The sequence below is a fragment of the Camponotus floridanus genome, unplaced genomic scaffold, assembly GCF_003227725.1.
Source record: "Camponotus floridanus strain SB8 unplaced genomic scaffold, Cflo_v7.5 scaffold449, whole genome shotgun sequence".
In the NCBI taxonomy this organism is placed as follows: domain Eukaryota; kingdom Metazoa; phylum Arthropoda; class Insecta; order Hymenoptera; family Formicidae; genus Camponotus; species Camponotus floridanus.
The window spans coordinates 1-24,577 of record NW_020229602.1 but is presented as its reverse complement, the minus strand read 5'-3'; the positions used below and the strand labels follow the sequence as shown (position 1 = coordinate 24,577).

General features: G+C 24.1%; 1 protein-coding gene across 2 annotated transcripts; it reads left to right on the top strand.

The window, feature by feature from the left end:
* Nucleotides 1-3,842: 3,842 nt before the first annotated feature.
* On the top strand, nt 3,843-13,946 carry LOC112639068. 2 transcript variants are annotated; one of them, XM_025411892.1, is made up of 4 exons: nt 5,637-5,745; nt 6,850-7,018; nt 9,624-9,822; nt 13,913-13,946. In XM_025411892.1, exons 1-4 carry the CDS (start codon nt 5,687-5,689, stop codon nt 13,921-13,923), a joined length of 438 nt encoding a protein of 145 aa, XP_025267677.1. In that variant the 5' UTR covers nt 5,637-5,686; the 3' UTR covers nt 13,924-13,946. The 2 variants fall into 2 exon arrangements, 1 of the variants encoding a protein (XP_025267677.1); XR_003123274.1 differs by lacking the exons at nt 5,637-5,745; nt 9,624-9,822; nt 13,913-13,946 and adding an exon at nt 3,843-4,120 and having other exon boundaries at nt 6,850-7,012.
* Nucleotides 13,947-24,577: the final 10,631 nt, after the last annotated feature.

The following is a 24,577-nucleotide window of genomic DNA, read 5'->3' as shown; positions in this document are numbered from 1 at the left end:
TATGTATGTATATATATATATATATATATATATATATATATACATATATATATATATATATAATTTATTAATTTTATATATATATAATTTATTAATTTTATAACTATTTAATTAATACATTTTATTCAATTTATACATATTATTTTGAATATCAATTTTAATAAAACTTTATTTATTAATATTATTTTTATAACTATTTAATTTGTAATTTAATTTCAAAATAACGGAAGATGCTAAATTAAATAAGTCAAATTCTCCTCAATACGTACATAGAATCAATATTACTAAGATATAAATATCGAGCTATCACGCATGTTTGAGATGATACCTTATGTTTTTATGTTTTGAAACGTGACATTGGGTACTTTCCGATTCATACATGATGCGCATGAAGTGACGAGAAATGTATGTAGTTCATATATTATAAATTTTCTATATACCAATATGTGAATCGGAAAATATCTATTTATTGTTTATATATACATATATAGTTATTATATATATTGAAAAGATTTGTGAACTAAGGATTGAAGTATATATAAATTATATTGATTTATGATCATTTGTATTAATATAAATATTGATTTATTATTCGTATTAATATAAATATGCGTAAAAATATTATGATTTCACTTTTCGATATTATTTATTAATTTCTACATTTGATTTATTATATCATTAAAATATTGTGTGTAAATTTTAATTTATGTAATTTAATCAATGTTTGATAGTAAGTTAATTAATAAGTTAGTATTTCATAAAAAATTTTTGTCAAAAAATATTAGTTTTTATATAAGGAAAAATATTTTTTGATATTTCTTTGTATTCAAAGAAGATCTTTGTAATATTACATTTTATTATATTTTATTTTTCATATATGTACCAATTTTATATAAAAAAATTTATAAATATATATTCATATATATATAGGTATATATATATATATATATATATATATATATATATATATATATGTATATATATATTTCTCAGTTTTGTAATTTTAAAATATATAAATATGTAATATACAAATTTATATTTATACATTTGTATATTTATTAATCTTAATTTGAAAACGATTCATTTTCAAGTAAATAAATACTTTATAATATATTTATACTTTTACAATATATTTACCAATTGATTTTAATTTTATCAGAAGTCTTTACTTTTTCAGATATTATTTTTTCTATAAGTTTTGACAAATGAAACATTGTTTACATTATAATATGTATAACATTCTTATAAATAATTTATTAAAATTTGTAAAAAATATAATAATATTTATTTAAAAAAATTAAAATAATTCTTATTTGAGAAAGCTTAATAATATCATAAAACTTATATATAACTTATACATTACTTAATTTATATTAATTGTATTATTGAGTGAATGTAAAAGTATTATCATAATACTTTTTTTACAATTCAATTTATTAGGAAAAGAAGGAGATCGAAATGTCTAGATTTCTAGTCTTGAATTGAGAAGAAAAATAAATCAAAATGTTTGCATTTTTAATCTTAAGTTAAAAAAAATAAATCAAAAATTGTCTACATTTCTATTTCTATATAAACAATTGAAATTGTGTTTGTATATTGAATATTATGAAAGGCTACAATGGTTCTTTGTATTAATTTTTCTAATCGTACGTTTTAAATATTTTTATGTGTCATTCAGATGATTTGCAATATTATTTTAAGAAAATAATAAAAAAAAGTATATGTTTATATAAATTTTTTTATATAAAATTTGTACATATATCAAATAAAATATAATAAAATGTAATATTATAAAAATCTTCATTTGAATAAAAAGAAACATCAAAAAATATTTTCCCGTATATAAAAATTGAGATTATTTAACAAAAATTTTTTATAAATTACAAACTTATTAAATAATAACTTATTAATTAATTTATTATCAAATAACGATTATATTTTAAATAACTGTTTGTTAATTTTTACATTTGATTTATTATATTATTAAAATATTATGTGTAAATTTCAATTTACATAATTTAATCGATGTTTAATAATAAATAATTAATAAGTAATTAATTTTTAAAAAATTTTTGATAAAAAATATTAATTTTTATATAAGGTAAAATATTTGTTAATATTTCTTATTCAAAGGTCTTTGTAATATTATAATTTGTTATAATTTATTTAATATATGTACAAATTTTATATAAAAAAATGTATATATATATTTTTTTTCAGTTTTATAATTTTAGAAGATATACATTTGTAGTACAAAAATTTATATTTATATATTTGTATACTTATTAAATTTATATTAAATTTATATTTAAATTTATATTTATATATTTGTATACTTATTAAATTTATATTAAATTTATATATTTGTATACTTATTAAATTTATATTTATATATTTATATACTTATTATATCTTAATTTCGAAATGATTAAAGTATTGCAATAAAATTCAATATTAAATTTTATAGAATAAACAAATTTAATTTTGATTTTATATATCAACAAATGTTTCATTTAAATATGTATAACGTGTGTAAAGCAAATATACATTTATATAATATGTAAATTATATTATATAAAATAAGTACATAAATGCTATATTAAATAAAGAAAAGTATAATTGAAATCATTCACATGTTCTGATACAAATATATTTCAATTATTCAAATTGAAGTAATAGAGCGCTATATACATTTTGATTTACGTCACATTCTTCTCAATGGTTCAAATTAAAAACAAACCAGCTGAGTTTTTGACGTTATTTTTATGTCTTAATATTGAACTTATTTTTCGTTTGGTGTTCTGCAACTTTTTCATTATAATAAATTTCTAACACAATCTCATGTTTTGTACATCTCTATTACATATTATAATTTTATACGACAGTGTATTTATAGTTTTTTTTATTTTTGTGTCTATTGTGCTTACTCAATCATACTAATAGATGTTTCATTATTATTATTATTATTATATTACACAATTATATATACAACGTATATAATCAATATTTTTGTTGCATCATACCAAATCTAAAAGTAATTATAATACTTTTTTCAATTTTATTTATTAAGAAGATATAGAATAAAATCTAGATTTTTATCTCCTATTTATTCTAATGTCTTCTATTTATTGGAATGTACTATATAGTATGAGGAATTTATTAATTTATATAGTTTCTCAATGTTTATTATATACTTGAGTTATTAATTTGTAAAAAATTATATAATATGTTATATGAATAGTTATTACATATAAAAAAATTAAATGATTTTGAGCAGATGCTAATTATATATTATATTTATTTCTTATAAGTAAAAATTATAACTTTTATAACTTTTAAGTAAAAATTTTTTATTTTAGAGATTTAAAGATTAAAAATTTCATTTTTTTTTAAATAAAGCTCTTTAAGTGAACTTACTTTTTTATATAAAATGATTTTGTAATATTTAAACAATTATAAGGATATAAAATAAGTAAAAATTGAATAGTTTAGTTTATTATCTATAGTTTGTATATATCCTATATATAACTATAGATTTTATTTTAAAAATATATAATTGTAAAATTTTAATTTAAAAATTTTTCTCAAATTTTTACGTTATCTTGCAACTGTGTTGGCAATTTGTAGATTTGTTCTTTGCAATGTCTTTGTAATGTTTCATTGCAACTTGCAAAATTGCAATGAAACATTACAGAGACATTCCTACAATGTAATTGTAATAATTTGTATTGTATGCAGGTTCTCTCGTTTTATCAAACATAGAAGTATTTTTAACTCACTCCAAAACGTAAATAGCATCTATGGTAAGGATTCAAACATCTAGTCCGTGGGCCGTACCTTTGACATTCCTGATCTATGGTATGTCTATTATGCCTATGTATATACTACACGATGTGGTAAAAGATAACGATTTCGTTGTATTAATGAGAGCTTGCTATTTCCAGTTTGACTGCGTCGAAAGAATAAGTAAGATTAAGTGTATTAATTATTAAATACACATTTAAGTGTTGATACGCGTTAAGTGCACAAGTATTAATACGCGATTAAGAACACGTTTAAGTGTTACGCAATTGAATATAAGAACACGATTAAAATTCACTTTCAACAGAACTTTGTTGAGGTAAGTTTACCATAATACCACAATATAATAAATTATAAGTTTATAATGTAATAAATTGTTATATTAAATTAATAGACACACACCACATATACATATACTTATTCACATTACTATTATTATGCAGATTATTATGAATGCTTTCTAACAATATATACAATGCTCCGATTTTATAACTTTTATTAACGACGATAACATTATTATTAATATTATTGTATACATATTTTGATGTTAAAATATGTATATAATACATGATAATGATAATGATATTATCGTTAAAAATTATAAAATCGTAGTATAAGTAATATCATAAAATATAGTATATATATATATATATATATATATATATATATATATTTCAGTTTTGTAATTTTAAAAGATATAAATATGTAATATACAAATTTATATTTATATATTTGTATATTTATTAATCTTAATTTGAAAACGATTCATTTTCAAGTGAATAAATACTTTACAATATATTTAATACTTTTACAATATATTTGCCAATTGATTTTAATTTTATCAGAAGTTTTTAATTTTATCAGATATTATTTTTTCTATAAATTTTGATGAATAAAACATTGTTTACATTATAATATGTATAACATTTTTATGAATAATTTATTAAAATTTGTAAAAAATGTAATAATATTTAAAGAAAATTAAAATAATTCTTATTTGAAAGCTTAATAATATCATAAAACTTATATATAACTTATAAATTACTTAATTTATATTAATTGTATTATTGTGTAAATGTAAAAGTATTATCATAACACTTTTTTTACAATTCAATTTATTAAGAAGAAGTAGATCGAAATATTTAGATTTCTAATCTTGAATTGAGAAGAAAAATAAATCAAAATGTTTGCATTTTTAATCTTAAGTTAAAAAAAATAAATCAAAAATTGTCTACATTTCTATTTCTATATAAACAATTAAAATTATGTTTGTATATTGAATATTATGAAAGGCTATAATGGTTCTTTGTATTAATTTTTCTAATTGTACGTTTTAAATACTTTTGTGTCATTCAAATAATTTGCAATTTTATTTTAAGAAGAGAATCTATAATAATTTTGCATATAATTTACATTATGATTTACAAAAGAAAACATTGACATTTAAAACATGACAAATTATTGATATAGAAGAATGAATAGAATATGTAAATTGTATTTTTTATATTTTCATCCCGTAATCAGGAAATAATATTTTTTAAAACATTTTTAAAAATTTTTATAAAATATTTTTGAAACACTATTTTAAAGCATTAAAATTATAAATCTTTTTTAATTCATTAAAAAAAAATAATTATTTTAATATTTTCTTTAAATTATTATTTCAAACAACAGATTCATGTAAAATAATTAATGAAATATATATATATATATCTCATCTTTGTATATTTTGTAGGATAATTATTAATTTTGCATCTTTACAATATTAAATCTAAAAATGTCACAATATAATTTGGATGATTCGGAAGATCATAACTCAAATCATATATTTCAAAACTCTGAAAATCATATTGATAAACTTATTGAAATTGACAATTTAAATGCAATGGAACTATTAACACCAAGTGATGTACTTGAAAGTATACAAATGTATGATTCAACAGTGTAAGTAAAAAGTTTATGAAAATTGAAGAAAAAAAAAGGAATAACAATTATAAATAAAATAGAATAAACAATTATTTTAATTAATTTTCATTATTCTTTTATATTTTTTGTATTATTTGCATTTTTTGCATTATTTTTTGTATTATTTATTGTTTTTAAAATTTTAATAATTAATCTTAATATTAATTAAAAAAAAAAAATATATATATATATATATATACATACACACACACACACATATCCAATGTAACATAAATAATGCAAAAAATACAAAAGAATAATGAAAATTAATTGAAATAATTGTTTATTCTGTTCGGTTTATACATATATATACACACACACACATACACATAACACATGTACTCACAAAGTAAATTATAAATTACGAAGAAACCTGTTGATTTTATTAAAATTTGATTTTATAAAAACTTTTATTAGTATAAAGAATATGCAATAAAAGTAAGGAATTTAATTTAAAAAATTCAAAGTAAGTTTCCCTTGATTTTGAAGACTTAAAATTAAACTAATAAATCAATAATAGATCTTTTTTAACTCTAATTTTATCTGAATATTTTTTATAAATTTATAAACATTTACATTATTTTGATCTGTAGAATATAAAAATGTTTGACAATAAGTAAGACAAAATTTAAGGAATGATTCTACATGATAAAATAAGACAAAAATCAAAAGTAACAAAATTTCTGTAGAGACTTCATTTTTTAATTATAAATATTTAAAAGTTTGTTTAAAAAGTATCCAGAATTTAGCAATTCACTGTACACTTTTGCGTTACATAATATTTTAAGAGCAATATAGCTTATGCTCGCTAAAAATTTTGTAGATTACCATGTTTCAGACACCTTTCACACAAATTTTCAAATACTTATAATTAAAAAAAACGAAGCTTTCATTGAATTTTTGTTATTCTTGATTTTCGTCTTATTTTATCAAGTAGAATCATTTCTTAAACTTTATCCCGCCTGTTGTCGAACATCTTGTATATATATATATGAATATGTGTAAAGTGTGCGCGCCTTCTAATTTATTATTAATTATATTAATTAAATTATATTATTAATTATATTAATTAAATTATATTAGTGAAATTGTTGGCTATGTTGATAACATCGAATCTCCACGTTGCGTGGGCTCGCAACAACAATATAAGTTCTTCAAATTTTATTTAAATAACGGAAAAGGAAAAAGGGTTCAAATTGTTGCCTGGAATGATGACATTGATTTTGTGGAACATCATATAAAAGTAAACACTATAAGTATTATTATTATTTTTAATTTTTAATTTTTATTTATTTATTAACGTTTCCGTGAAATATTTTTTGTTTTTCATGTTCTATAAATATATTCTTTATAAATATAAATAAATAAATAATTAATATATATATATATATATATATATATATAACATTTTCATTTTAGATACTTATTATAAATAAATAAATATATATATATATATATATATGTATATATATATATATATATATATGTATGTATATATATACGAGGGTAGTTCGAAAAGTTCTCGGCCTAATATAGAAATGTCGCTAAGAATATCAAATGGCTATGATTTTTCTCAAGTTTAATCCCTCAGAGGGCGTACCGCACAGTTTCAGACAGATTCGTTCGCTAGTTTGTTTACTGTGCTCGAGTAAAACAGACAAGATTTGATACTTCTCCAAAAATGGATAAAATTGAATATCGCGCAGTCATAAAATATTTCGTTTTAAAAGGATTAACGGCAACAGAAATAAAAAACGAGCTGGATTCCACTTTGGGAGACTCTTCTCCATCATTTTCAACAGTGAAGAAATGGGCTGCTGAATTTAAACGTGGCCGTTCATCCATCTTTGACGATGAACGTTCGGGTCGCCCGAAAACCGCCACGAATGAGGAAATCATTCAAAAAATCCACGATAGCGTGTTAAATGATCGACGAGTAAAAGTGCGTGAGCTTTCTAACATTGCAAACATCTCAATAGATCGTGTTCACAATATCTTACATGAACATTTGCATATGAGAAAGCTCTCAGCGCGATGGGTGCCGCGTTTGTTAACGGTCGATCAGAAACGCATTCGAACGAACATTTCTCAAGAGTGCTTGGACTCCATGAATTGCGTTTCGAATTGTTACCACACGCACCGTACTCGCCAGATTTAGCTCCCAGTGACTTCTTTTTGTTTCCGAATATGAAAAAATGGCTTGCTGGAAAAAAATTCACGTCAAATGCGGAGGTCATCGCTGAGACGGATGCTTATTTTGGAGGCTTAAGCAAATCGTATTATACTGAGGATATAAAAAAATTAGAACATCGTTGGTCTAAATGTATTGAGTTGAAAGGGGACTATGTTGAAAAATAAAAAAGATTTTTGCTGGAAATCATGTGTTTTCTTTGCCAGGCCGAGAACTTTTCGAACTACCCTCGTATATATATATATTTATTTATTTATTTATAATAAGTATCTAAAATGAAAATGTTTACTAAAAAATTCTTATAAATTATTAGAAGAGGAAAAAAATATATATACATATACACTGTATACACATATAATATGCAATTTACGATAAAATGTAAACTTTATAAATTTTTATAAGTATTAATGAATCTTCATATGTGCGTATTCTTTGTGTCAAAAAAAATGTAAAAAAGATAGTCTAGAAGATCATGTATATACGTCGTTATATTTAATCTACTGTCTAAAGAAATATTTAAATCATCATTATTTGATTTTGAATCAAGTCGTTCTATCTTACAATTAATTTAATATATACACACAGTGATATTGCTTTTATCGCTAACAGTATTTTTGTTATTTTATAGACACAATTGGTGTAATATAAAATAAATATTAGAAATAAGAATCAAATATTAAACATTAGGAAAAGAGAGAAAAATAGAAAGATCTATATTTTTTTCTTTTCTTGATATTTAATATTTAACTTTTATTCTCAATACATTGTTTTTATTATACATTACATATTATTATACATTTTTTATTAGATTTTTATTATACATTACATATTATTATTTCACGTTTTTATTATACATTACGTATATTACATATTATTATACATCACATTAGGTTTTAATAATAGTTAATATTTGCTTATAAATCATTCTGTGTTAAACAAATTACTTACAAATAAAAATTCTTTTTAAGTTGAGAATTTATATACAAATGAAATATATATATTATATATATTATATATATTACGTTAGAGATATATACAAATACGTTACAGATATATATAAATAAACATATCTATTCTTTATCGTAAATAGCATTTGTACATGTATATTTCACACAACACACACACACACACATGTGTGTGTGTGTGTGTGTGTGTGTGTGTGTGTATAATATATAATTCATTACATATTTCACATAATATGTATATAATATGTAATTTTTCATTAATAATTTTTGACCCAAAAATCCTATTTTATAATATATATAATACAAAGAATATATTATATAACATAATCTATAATATTAATAATATTATAATACAAAGAATATATTATATAACATAATCTATAACATAACAATATATTATAAAAATTATTATATTAATAATAATATGCATAATAATTACAATAAAATTACATATGTAGTGTTATACTTTTAAACAAATATAATGTGTGTATTTTATCTATCATTCTTTTCATAATCTTTTTCGATTCTTAATTTCGATATTTATATTAATATAATTATACACATTATTATATTATTTTATTAAATATTATTATTTTATTAAAATATAAAATATTTAATTTATAACTTGTAATTTTTTAAAAATTTATGTAAAATATATGTATAATTATATTTTTAATATTAAAATACATTTCATAAAATAGATTATTCATTTGGATGGTACTCAGGCACGTCCGCCAAAAATACCTCAATTCAACAATGGTAATATGCCGTATGAGCTATTAATAAAATCAAATACAATAATTTCAAATCTTGGAAAATTTGAACCAATGGAAATAGTAGATACCACACCTGAGACAATTGAATTATCTGATGTATTAAATGCTACAAAAAATCGCATTAGTGAGTATTCTTTATATAATTTCTTTTTTTTATTAATATAATATTATAATATAAATATAAAAATATATAAATATTTTTCATATAATTTTTTAATCCATATACCTTTTTTTAATTAATACGTTATTAGAATTTGAAATAAATATAGTATAATAAATAAATATTTTTTTTATATCAATCGTTTACATATCAAACATTCAAATTTTAAATTGTTTAAAATTATTTTTTAAACTAATTATTCTACTTATTCTTCCATAAACTTCAATTATTGGTTGTTTTTAAATTTTGAATAATTGAAATCTATTTAAAAAATATAGTTTTAAAAAATTAAATAAATGAAAATGATTGATATTTAGATGATATCAGAAAAAAATTTATTCGTTATAAATGATTCAGATATTAAGTGATCCATGCAAATTTGATTTTAAATTATTAAAAGATTTAAAACATAGATAATATGTTCTATTATTATTTAAGACAATTATGCGAAACATTTGTTAAAATTTTAAAAGAAACGCTCTATAAATGACAACGGTTATATAGTAATAATGGACTGTCTTTTCTCATCACGAACTAATACTTACGTAAATTGGTGAATTTTTCTTAATTAATTTCTCATTAATTGTTGTAAGAATCATAAAATGATAAACAATTCTTCTTTTTTCTGTTTAACTTCTTCTATATACAAGAGAGATAATGTAGTTATTATTGGATACACTGCACATACACATACATATTCATACTTACACACACAATAAAGTTATTTATATTAAAATACTATGAAATAAACTATAATTATGATTATTATAATTATAAAAATTAAATTACAATGTTTTTAATATAAAGATGACTATTATAATTAAGAAATGAGTTATTTTTCAGGACTTATATTTATATAGCTTTTTATCTTTTTTTCCGGTCCCGAATCACTTCTCGAAGTATTGCGGGCAGTTTTTCGGACACTCTATATATAATATAGGCGTATATATATATAAAATCAAAAATTTTATTAAAAAATAATAACAGGATTATTGATAATATAATATAAAATATTATTTATATCTTTTAGAATTTTCTTATATTTATTTAAAATAGAACAATATATTTTATATATAACCCAGACAGCACACAGATATTCATAAAATATTCTACAAATATCCTTGAAGGATATTGAAAATATCCATAAAATGTCCGTTTTATGTTCCTCAAATATACAGTGGATATCCTTAGCATATCCGAATATGAAATTGGAGGACATAATTTAAACCCTGATGTGTCCAAAAGACATCCGATGGACGATTATTGGACATAAATTAGCAATAACAAATATACAAAACGGATTTTATATGGACATAATAAGGAGATGAAAAAGGGATTACATACAAAATTTGAATTTACACATTAAAAAGATAAAATATATATTTTTTTAAGCAATACATTTATTAAAGAAAATTTATATCACATATACATTAATGCAATATCACATATTATTTAAATGTTACTTTTTTTGCACAAAACTATTATAAAACAGATAATTAAAAAAAAATGTATATTATATGTGTGAAAAAAGAACAATCTTTATGATCTAAACATATAATTTTTAAACGAAACATATATATTTCAATCCCTAAATAATAATATAATTTATTTTATATAAAAATTTTACATAAAAATTTTATATAAAAAATTTATTTATAATTTATACTTGCATATTGCACTTTACATCTTAAATAAATAATGAACAATTATTTTCGTTTATTTGCCGGACATTTACTTGTCCGACTTATAAAATCAATTTAATATCCGAAACCCGTGCTTTTAGGTCAGAAATTAAATTGAACAATACATTTTTAATTTTATTTGTTACCTTTTGCAAACTTTATATAATTCTCATAACTAAAACTTAAATACGAGAAAGATAGTGCATCGCACGTCACGTAGCGGTAAACGAACGAACTAATACATGCTTGCGTGCTCGCGAGAAACTTTGACCTCCAAGACCGGACATCTTGTGGACGTCCAAATATTGACTACTAACAGATGTCTTAAATCGGATGTACAATGGACGTTTATTTTATGTCCATGGACGTGCAGACGTAAAATGGACATAAAATGAATGTCCGTAGAATGTCCTGTGCTGTCTGGGAATTATTATTATTTTTGTTAATATATATTCGTCAAATATTTCTAGTATTGAGAGGATACGTAAAGACGAATTTTGCTGAAGTATATAACAACAACATGAACAAAATTATTGGATGTGGTGCAATAACTGATGGCACATTCAAACTGGAAATTCATGTAATAAATTATTTTAGTAACGATGATTATACTTTACTTGATATTAGAAAAGGTGATCATGTAGAAATTATTGGTATCATGCAAACTACAGGTAATAAACTAAACTATTTAATTTTTACTTATTTTATTCTTATAATTGTTTAAATACTATTAAAATTAATTTATATAAAGAATAAAAGCCATTTTAAGATCTTTAATTTAAAAAAATGAAATTTTTAATTTTCAAACCTTTAAAATATAAAATTTTTACTTATAAAAGTTATAAATTTTCACTTATAAAAAATAAATATAATACGTAATTAACTATTCAAAATTTTTAATTTTTAAAAATCGAAAAAAAATAGTAATTATGGAAGGCCCACTACCAGACCGAGCTTAAAAGTTGCAGGATGGAGAGAAGTTTAAAATAGAAAATTTTCAAGAAAATCGAAGGATACACACAATTTTAAAAACACAATTGAAAACTTAAAATTCAAAAATCTCGATTAAAAACACTTTAAATATTTTTTTTGTATTTTTTTCTGTACAGGCCATCTAAAACGAAAATTTTGAAAAAAAAAATTGAATTTCGACCATTATTAAGAAAGTTATGAGCAAAAAGCCAAAAAAAGAGCGGTTTTTTTTAAAATTCGATATTTTTTGAACCAGTGATCAAAAAAATCTCAAAAGTTACCAGGAAGCCTCTTTTGAGGGGTACTAAAAAATACCTAAAAATTAAGAAAATCAAAAACAAAAATTTTTTAAACCGTCCGATTTGGCGTGGAATGCCCCATATATATATATATATATATATATATATATATATATATATATACAATATATATATATAATATTACAAAATTGTAATTACTTATTAAAAATATTTTCATTTAAATAATTTATTAAAAATATTTTCATATATATATATATATATATATATATATATATTTATATTTATGTATATATTTATATTTATATATTTATTTATATTGTTTATATTTATTTATTAATATTTTTATAATTTTTAGTTATTCCATCATATTTAGTTGTCAACAATACAGAAAATATAAAAAAAATCGCAGGGCACATGCCACTCTTAACTTTAATAAATGGAACTAAAAATTTGAAAAGAAAAATAGATGATGTACTTTCAGGTATAATTAATACTAATCAGGTATAATTATTATAATTAATATTAAAACTATTAGTTTTTAATAAAACTTGTTGAAGAGAGTAGTAAAACTCTTAAAGTTTCACTCTAATTTTTTACTTTTACAATTAATAATATTCATCATTTTGATACTTATATATAATTATTATATAATCATATAATTATTATTATATAGTACACATACACACACATACATATACAGGGTGTCCCAAAACTCATAATCAATCTTTCAAAGACAGATTCCTGGGATCATTTGGAGACGATTTGTCCTCAACGAAAATGTCGAAGCACTAATAATTTTCGAATTATAAGTGATTGGAAATAAGGGTTTTTTCGTAAACTAAGCTTTGTAGAAATAAAATATTAATTAAACCACATTCTTCGATTAATTTTAAATAGAGTTTACTTCAATTGAGTTTTAATTTAAAACTTAATTGTAAAGATATATGATGACAAAAAGTGGAAACATGCAAAAAATAATGGCCTTCATATCGACATTTTCATTGAGGAAAAATCGTCTCCAAATCTCAGGAATCTGTCTTTGAAAGATTGATTATGAGTTTTGGGACACTCTGTGTATATATATATATATATATATATATATATATATATGTATAATTAATTTATATATTTTTTTCACAGGATCAGAATAAGAGAAATTCAACTTCCACGTCCAACTCATAATTATTGTTATTTTAACTTGTTTTATATAACTTTTTCGTATATATTATATAAATATATTATTAAATAACTTTCTTTTATATATTATAATAAGTATTATATATTATATAAGGACCACAATCATATGGTCAAATTATATTTCATATTAATAAACTATATTTCTGGCTAGTTTGGTCGACTACACAATTTCAATTATCCTTTGATATATTATATAATAAGTTCTTATTATTATAAGTTTCTAATATATCATATTTTGTTTTATACATCTTATATTATAATTTTATACAAATTATTACATATAAAAAAATTGACTAAGCAAATGTTGATTATGTATTATATTTATTTATATGTGTATTATATTTATTTCTTATAAGCAAATTTATGTAAAATATAAAATTTTCCAATATTAAAATAAACTTTTATATAAAATGTAAAATTTTCTATTATTAAAATTTATATTTGTAAAAAATTTTTATATATTCGCTGAATAAATTATTATTATTATTATTGTTATTTTAACAAAATTGTTTTTTTCACATTTAAAAAACAAAAAATTAAATATAAATTTCTTTATATACATAATTTTTAACAAATTTGTTATTTCGTTGATTACCAAAATAAACTTTTAACGCTTGCCAAGAACGAACTCGCGAAAAAGCAACATAAAGTTGTCCATGATTAAAAACATCTTTGCGAAGATCTAATCCAATTCTATCAAACGTCTGTCCTTGTGATTTATTAATCGTCATGGCAAAAGCTAATTTTATTGGAAATTGTCTTCTAGAAAAAGTAAAAGGAAATACATTTTCGCGTTATACGATTCAAAAAAACAATGTCTCCTGTTTTGTCACCTGTTAAAATCTTACATTTTAATAAATGATCTGTAAGCTCTATAATCATTAATCTAGTGCCATTACACAGACCTTCATTGATACTTAAATTTCTAATTAACATAATAATACTATTTGGTCTTAAACGTAATTCATGAGAAGGAAGAGATGATGGAGATAAACTATTTAAATATTCTGGTAACAATGTTTCACTCATGTCACCATTGTCATTATTTACAGCAGTGTCTACACTTGTATAAATTCGTTCATCATTTATATCTAATAATTCCACAACTTTCTTATTAATTTCATCTACATCAACATTTCTTCCAGAAAGTATGGCACATTTAGACATTTTAACAAACTCTTTTTTTCTTATTAAATCACCATATATATCTTCCACAATATCAGCATTAATAGACGCTATATAACATTCAGGAATTTGTATATTATCATTAAGATCATTTAATATACCATCTCCAACATTCAATAAAAACTTTACAAATTCAATTTCTTCTGGAAGAACTCGCATATTTTGTATTAAAGAGAATTTTACGAAATACTTCCAAAGAGAACTACACTTAATAGAAAGATTTACAATTTCACTTCGAGTAGCATGTACTTTAATAGGCAAAAGTTGTCTAAAATCACCACCTAATAAAACAATTTTTCCACCGAAAGGAATATCATTATTCATAATATCACGCAATGTTCGATCCATTATTTCTAAAGCATATCGTGGTGCCATTGGTGCTTCATCCCAAATGAAAATATCAATTTCTTTTAAATATTGAGCTTCTTTTGATTGGATTTTAATACTTGATGATGAATCAGCAAATAATGGAACTGGTAATCCAAATATCTTATGAACTGTTTTTCCAAAAGGTAATAATGTAGCTGCAATACCCGTAAATGCCATTGTATATACACGTTTATTTCTAATTCTAGCTAAATAATAGATAGTTGTGTATATATATGTTTTACCTGATCCACCTGGACCATCAATATAAAAACAATTATTTGAAGTAATATTATTATTTAATTCATTTAATATAAGATCGACGATCTCTTTCTGCTTATCATTTAATTGCTTATATTGTTTGGTGCCTATTTCCATAGCTTCTTCAAATATCATGCAATTCTCTTCTTCATCATTTTCTGTTAATTGTTTCATTTGTGGAAAATCTACAAAACTTTTACCTTCAGCACGAAGCATACTATTAATTTGTACATATGCTTTATTTTGTCCTTGTAATATACCAAAATGTTGAATATAATCCTCAGACATTGCTACTTTAAAGTTTTCCCACAATTCTTCAGGATGTAATGGTTGACAATGTAATAATATACGTACAAATAGTCTACGAAGTTGTCGTGGCATCATCCATCCAACAGCTTCATTCATAGCTTTTTTCCATTCATCATCATCTTCGATCAAACCTAAAGCTAAACATGCGACTGAAAATGATTGACAAAATTCTCCATTTACAGTTCTTAAATCGTTAAAACTTGTGGCCCCTTTTACTGTGAGTAACAATAATCGTAAATGAAATAATTCTATTTGTGTTGGACTAACGGAATACATTCGTCCTATACAATTATAATGACTTTTACGTTTGACCTAACGTGATACATTTTTACCGTTAACTTTCTGTTTTTTAAATGTATAATAACTTGGAATTTCTAATATACAAATACTGTTTTGCTTCTTCATCGCGTAAGTTTAATGAAAAATAATCTATTAACATAGTAACTTGATCTAAAGCAGAAGTCATTGCATCGTCAATGTTTTCATTTTCAATTATAATATTTTGCTCATTAGGAAGATGGATTGGTAAACGTGTTATAACGTGACTTTTATCTTGTAGTTTTTTACTAAGAATACGCCAGCTAGCTTCAACAGGTCCAACATAACGAGCTTCGATGTAATTATGTATCTCATCATGATCAATAACAACACATTCTGTTACTGGTTCAATAGTTATAGCAGCAACATCATGTCCTTTATAAATATATTTATATAGATATTTAACTGATTTAATACTTGAAACTACTTCAACATTTATATGACTATTAAATATAATTGATAAAGTAGGACAATATGGAACAACATAACGATTATCAACTACATATCCACCAGGACGTTCAAAATTTGTTCCATTATTTCGTCGGCGATAATAAGGATAAGCATCTTCATCCATTTTAGTTTCTTCGAGAAAAGGTTTCGGATAATGTTTTGAACAACGTCCATCTATCAAACACCAATCACCACAAGGTCCATGAATCATATGTTTCATAACTATATCATGTAGAATACGATTATCACATGGATCAGGAATTTCAGCAGAAATATATTTATCAACAATTTGCGGAGTTGTAATTTTATAATTGTATTTTAAAGTAATTAACATATGAACATGTGGCAAACCGCGTTTTTGAAATTCAATAACGTATACAAATGCTGCTACTTCACCAAAAAATTTTTGTTTAACAATTAAATCAATTAAATAATCTTTTTTTATATTAAAAACACGAGCACAAATATCAGGTCTATCCGAAGCTTGTTGACCAGGTAAAAGATTTTCTTCAATTTCACGCCATTTTGGATTACAAGTCATAGTAATGAAAAGATCTGGTTTACCAAATTTACTAATTATTGCCATTGCATCTTGATAATTTTGTAACATATTGCGTGGCGATCCAGTAAATGTGGAAGGAAGTACAACCATTTTCCCAATACGTCCATTTAAATTATTAGCCGTAGTTTGTAAATAATCTCTTAAACCTTGATATGTTTCACTACGTAATTCTTTTTGATGATTTTTACAATAATCAATTCTATCTTTTTCCATTTTTACATAGCTGTCTACAAGCCACTGTTGAAATAAGCGACGTCCTAATAAAAAAACATTAAATTCATCATCACGAATAGCTATACGATATTTAATATACTGTCCTCTAGTTATTCGTCTATCACTATTTAATTTTTTTAAATCACGATGCCATCCTTGAGTACCATATGGATAAAATAATGGATATATCCATGGTTCTACATTTGGATCCATAATACTAACTTTTTGTAAAGTTTTAGTATTTTTATTACGTATTGTAACATATGATTCTGGAATTTCTCCATCAGCTGTTGTAGAGAATACAGCAGCAACTTCATTGATTCTTTGAGTATTATATCGACGTCGATCCATATCTGGTCTTGAAGTAAATACTAATTGTAACTCCGATAATAATTCACCAGATTCCATTTCTAAACGTCGTTGCTTTTCTAATTCTTCACCCATCATTTGATAAGACTGAGCAAATACATTAAATTCCCGCATTATTTGTTCAAGGTTTTGTACAATTTCAAAATCTATGTATGAATTTTGATTAAGACGATGATTTATTGCTTCATTTGAATCTACGATAAAAAGTTGACCATAAGTAGGACTTTCGTTTTGTGCAGCATATAATGCTTTATTAATTTGATAATAAATCTGTCCTTGTATTTTAAAACAATATGGACCAGGTCGTCTATCTTGAAAGTTAATTAAATTAGCGTTAAATGAGGCAAATGAAAATGAACTGTTATAACTACGAATATTTTGAAAAAAATTATTAGATTTTATGTGACTACCATCAAATAAACTCAAGAATGAATTGAGGAAATTCAGGCAATGGTTGCACACATACTGCACCATGATTACAACAATCATGAAATGAATATCCTCTATTAGAAACTTTTTCAGCTGCAAAGTGTTTTGCATTACAATGAATACAATACACATCCATAGGACCAATATAATATTCAATTACATTAGTAAATGATAGTGTACTAATACTTATTTAAACAAGATCGTTTTTTCTGCCGTGATCGATAACGAGTTTGATATTCTACAGATGATTGTAATGTTGCTCTAACACTTAAAGGATTTTCTTCATTTTCCATATCTAATTCTATTACACGATTATCATTTGATGTACCAGCAATACAAATAGTTTGTTGATTTAACTTTTTCAAAGAATTTTCAACTAATTTCTTATTTTCACGACGACGTCGTTGATTCTCCCTTCTTTTTTCTCGATGTTGTTGCAAAAATTCTTTTTTTTCTTCTAAAGTACGTACAATTTTACGTCTCGTCATTTTATAAGAATTTTCTATATTAATATACTATATATAAAATCTTAAACATATACACTTAATATTATTAATAAATATTAATAAAAAAAAAATAATTTATACAAAAAATTTTTTACTATTGAAATATCTATTACAATTTTTATATTATAACTATTAAATAATCTATATATATATATATATATATATATATATATATATATACTATTACTATCTATATATACTATTACTATATTAACAATTTATTATTATTATTATTTATATATTATTATTTAAATATTATTATTATTTATAAATTATTATTATTATTAGATTAAATTCAATTAAGATAAAAATTAATATTCTCTTTAGGAATGGAATTTGACGAATTATTGTTGGAGTTAGAATTATCATTTACTTTAAGACCAAATATAGATTGACGTCGATACAACGCTTAAGGAATTAATAAAATTATTGCTGTTTTTCTCACTTTAAATAAATTAACTTACATAAATAAGTTAATTATTATGGTTATTAAACTATAGTTATTGTTATGGTTATTAAACTATAATTATTGTTAAAATTATTATTTTGTTATCATCATTATCATCATCTTCATTGTCATTATTATCATTATTATTGTTGTTATCGTCAATATTATATAATAGTTTATATCATCAGTGTCATCATTTATATATCATTCATATCATCAATTATCATCAATATCATAATTATTATTAATAATAATATCAATACTTCTAAATAATATGATTTATTTATTAATTACATATACATAAAAAATAAAATAAATTACAATATATAATAATTAATAATACTACTGTAATAAAATTAAATATTAATTAAATTTTTGTAAATATAAAATAATAAAATATATTATAATACAATAAAATTAAAATATAATTAAATATAAAATACTAATTGTAAATAAAATAACTTATAATATAAAAAGTTTTCTTAATTAATTTTCTCTCTTCACTATTCTTTTCCTCTTTTTCTACTATTTATTATGTAAATTTTGTAACTTTCTCGCCTTTCCTGAAACAAAAGAAATAAATATTAATAATTTACATTAATTTAAAAAAATAATATATAAAAAATTATACAAATAATACATACATGCATACATATCTATAATTTATGCATACATATCTATATATATGCAGAATTAGTTTTTTATCTTAAGATATCGAAATATCTCGTAAAGTCTAAAAGATACGAAAAAATGTTTCAAACAAAAATTGTATGGTTTCAAGGAAGACATAAAATGATGTCATTCGTTTGACCTTGAAGAGTCATCTGAAAATTATGTGAAGGTTACCTCCAATCTTTTAAATAAGACATCCTGTATGTTTTTGCATATTCTCGTAGCTCATCTAGAGAGTTTTCTAAAACACTATAATTAAGTTAATTTTCATTAAGTACTTTTATGAGACATAAAGTTATTTCTTAATTTTACATAAACCGTAAAATATTTTGTAAAATATTCATTTTTTGATTATCTTATCTTAATACTCTTATGTACAAAATAATGAGAGGAATCAATTGATGTACAGAAAACACATAATTGTTTCGAAAACAAAATGTAATTTGCAATTAACAATTACATTTTTTTTCGAAACAATTATATGTTTTTCTTACACCAATTAATTCCTCACATTATTTTGTACATAAAAGTATTAAAATAAGATAATCGAAAAATAAATATTTTACAATTTATATAAAATTAAGAAAATGATTTTATGCCTCAGAAAGTACTTAATAAAAACTAATTTAATTATAGTGTTTTGGAAAGCTCTCGAGATGAGCTACGAGAATATACAAAACATACAGGATGTCTTATTTAAAAGGTTAGAAGTGACCTTCACGTAACTTTCAAGTAACTCCTCAAGGTCAAACTAATAACACTACCTTATGTTCCCTTTAAAATCATATAATTTTTGTTTAAAACATTTTTTCGTATCTTTTAGACTTTACGAGATATTTCAATGTCTCAAGATAAAAAACTCACCCTGTATATAAATTATATATTATATATTATATATATATACAAGCTTCTTTATAAACAAACTCTTCTTACAATATTTAAATTAAATTAATAAATTTAAATCTATCTACAAACTTAAATAGAATTCAACATTACATATTAATCAAATTTAAACATTTTAATATTAGGAAGTTTACTTATACAAAAGCTTATATAAAGGAATAGCTATATATTTCCTAGATAACAAACTTGTTGTACAAGCTCCTTTATAAGCAAACTCTTCCAGCAATATTAAAATTAGATTAGTAATAATAAATGCTATTCGCATTAGTACATATACTCTTAAATCATTACTACGCATAATATATAAGATTTCCTAGATAACAGGCTTGTTGTACAAACTTTTTTATAAGCAAACTCTTCCAGTAATATTGAAATTAGATTAGTAATAATGAATGCTATTCGCATTAGTACATATACTTTTAAATCATTACTGCGCATAGTATATAAGATAATGTAGAACATATAATGCATATTTACAAATAACTTTCATATATTATCTTGAATATATATTAATGTTTTATTAAGAACACATACAATAATGCAGAGAGGATTTAAAATTAATTGAAATTAGATTAGTAATAATGAATGTTATTCGCATTAGTACATTTACTCTTAAATCATTACTATGCATAGTATATAAGATTTCCTAGATAATAAGCTTGTTATACAAGCTTCTTTATAAGCAAACTCTTCCAGTAATATTGAAATTAGATTAGTAATAATGAATGCTATTCGCATTAGTACATATACTCTTAAATCATTACTGCGCATAGTATATAAGATAATGTAGAACATATAATGCATATTTAGAAATAACTTCCATATATTATCTTGCATATGTATTAGTGTTTTATTAAGAGCACATACAATAATGCAGAGAGGATTTAAAATTAATTGGAATTAGATTAGTAATAATGAATACTATTCGCATTAGTACATATACTCTTAAATCATTACTGCGCATAGTATATAAGATAACGTAGAACATATAATGCATATCTACAAATAACTTCCATATATTATCTTGCATATATATTGATGTTTTATTAAGAGCACATACAATAATGCAGAGAGGATATGTACAAGTAATATGACCTTTTCCGGATAAAAGTTTTTCATACTTTCTTTTAGAAAAAACATTATACATATATTTACATACCTTCTTTATTCGACTTTTCTTCTTTCTCTCTTTCTCCTTCTTCTATCCTCTTCGAGATTCTTTTTAATTCTTTCTTAACGCACTACTATGTAACACGAAAGAGTAACAAATAGGTTATGGATGACGAAGCGCTCGAGCGCTACGCTACCTAACCTAACCTAACCGCGAATATATCGGAATGCACCAGCATCCAATCAGCATCGCAGAAAAGGAGGCTTCAACATTTCGATATATTCGAGTAATCGACTTAACATACACTTTTTAAGATAGGAATAGCGATAAAGTTAATATAATAGCGATAAATTTAATATAATAGCGATAAACTCGGTAAATATACCGGGAAATATACAAGAACGCAAGGCACCAGACAAAATAATAAAAGAAAGCAGATAAATTTCGAAAATATAACGGTTATCTTATAAATTGCGGAAACAATGGACACGTTATAACGGCTGATGCGAAGGTCAGATACAATAATCTCAGAGAGGCTACTCGAAATTTTGACTCTGAGTTGGCAATAAAAGAAAAGAAAAAAACGGTATTAAAAATAGTTTTAGCCTTTCAATAATGACGGTAATCGAAGGCCGTGAACATTAGCGGCGAAATCTCTACCAAACTCGAGAACGAATTACATCGGATTTCGGCTCGTACGCCGAGACGTTCGTCTCGCTAACAAATTTCGGTATAATTCTCAACTAGTTTATTGGCGGTAATCCACGTAATTAACGGTAACCAGAGTGTACGGGGATTTTACGAACAGACGAGTATACGCGGATGGTTTACGAACACTCCTGGAGGCGCGAGCCTCGTGCTCAATATCGATATAAATCGAATCTGAATTTTCATACAAGGGTGACGGTAACTTTTACGCTCAACGACAATTAACGGTAAAGAACAATAGATAACTACGAAATAAACGAAATTTTAACCCGAAATAGACGATATACGTATTTTATAAAAGTTCGATATAACTCGAATCGAACCTTTTCTTACAGCAATTAACGATGACTTTTGACAAAGTTTTGATGAAAAAAACAAAAGCTTTATTTAACGGTAGTCTCAAGGAGATAGGCGGAAATTGTTTACCCGATGTAACGGTCGCAGCACGACCTTTTGTTTCGTTAACAATAGCACGACGTCCGCGTAACGGAAACTTCGAACAAGTGATACGTTAAATACTTTTCGGCGGAGATTTCGCGTGAGGCAATATTCTTGCAGAGCCGTTCTCTTAATTCCGGTAACACACGCTCGCGAAGAAATTACCCGCTCAAATCCCGCTTTCCGGTATGCGATATACTCGACCAAAAATTGTCGCGTCACGCTCGGAGTATCGATACAAGAAAAATGTTAACAGAAACGATACAATTCTAAACGGTACGGAAACGATACATAAGACTACGGACTGTCGGTACGAACACCCCTGAGAGGGACAATTCCGCGACCCCGGTGACAGCTGGCGTTCGATAATTCCGGTACAAGTATTCAACTTCTCGGTAATTTTTCTTTACGATACGATATCCGCCCTGTGACGGTATTTCGACACGATGACGCCAGCTGCTCCCGGAGAAAAATTTCTAGACGGCTACCTGTGCGACGGCTTACAATTAGTGTGGGTGGCGGCTCCCTCAGGGTCGTCTCTTCCGAATGCTGGTTGCTGTGCACTGGTCACTAGCTCACCATACAGTGACGATCTTCGTCTGTGCTCGCAAGGCCCTCGGATCCCGCGCCGATCTTCCGCGCATTTTGCCGATTTCGGGGAAACGGGGTGGATTCTCCGCCCCCTCGAACGTCGCTGCTGTTGTACGGCGTTGCCCTTACGCAGGGGCCCAGTACTCGTGAACGACGGTAATTCGTGATGCCGATTCTCGGGGACGTGACCGGCTGGCCAGGCCGTATCCGCGTCTCCTTCCGAGCTTTTTGTTTTTCCAGTCATCTGCCTGAAAAGTTGCCTTCATCACCGTCGTCTGGATTTGCTGCCGTTTCTTTTACAATCTGAAATAATGCAGATTCAATCTCCAATTACATTATAAAGCGCGGTGGCCTTATTATTTGACCTTATTCCTGCGGTATCCTCGGTATCCTCGGTATCCTCGGTATCTTCGGTATCCTCGATATCTTGCGGTAGCTTCCTTTACAACTTGTCGATCTTGCACGCACGCACAGTAGCCGTATTCGAACCGCGGGTCTTAAATTTCGCTAAAAAATAGGGCTAAACAATTGAATAATAAATACCGGTAGTCTCCTCTCAGGCGCGAGAGACGACCCCGCGCACGCGGTTTTCCCTCGGCAGGGAAATCGTGACGGAGCTTAAAAAGCGTCACGTCACAATATATATATATATATATATATATATATATATATGTATATGAATCATCTATACGAGCGAGATATACTTATGTGTAATACTTAGGAAAGACAAAGACCGATATAAGGAAGTCCTTTTAAATATAAGCTTCTT

What these genes read in the sequence shown, in the direction of transcription:
- LOC112639068 (XM_025411892.1), top strand. Translation starts at nt 5,687, where the DNA reads ATGGAACTATTAACACCAAGTGATGTACTTGAAAGTATACAAATGTAT. An exon ending in CAAATGTATGATTCAACAGT is followed by an intron (nt 5,746 to 6,849) that starts GTAAGTAAAAAG and finishes AAATTATATTAG; the next exon opens with TGAAATTGTTGGCTATGTTG. An exon ending in ATCATATAAAAGTAAACACT is followed by an intron (nt 7,019 to 9,623) that starts ATAAGTATTATT and finishes TTCATAAAATAG; the next exon opens with ATTATTCATTTGGATGGTAC.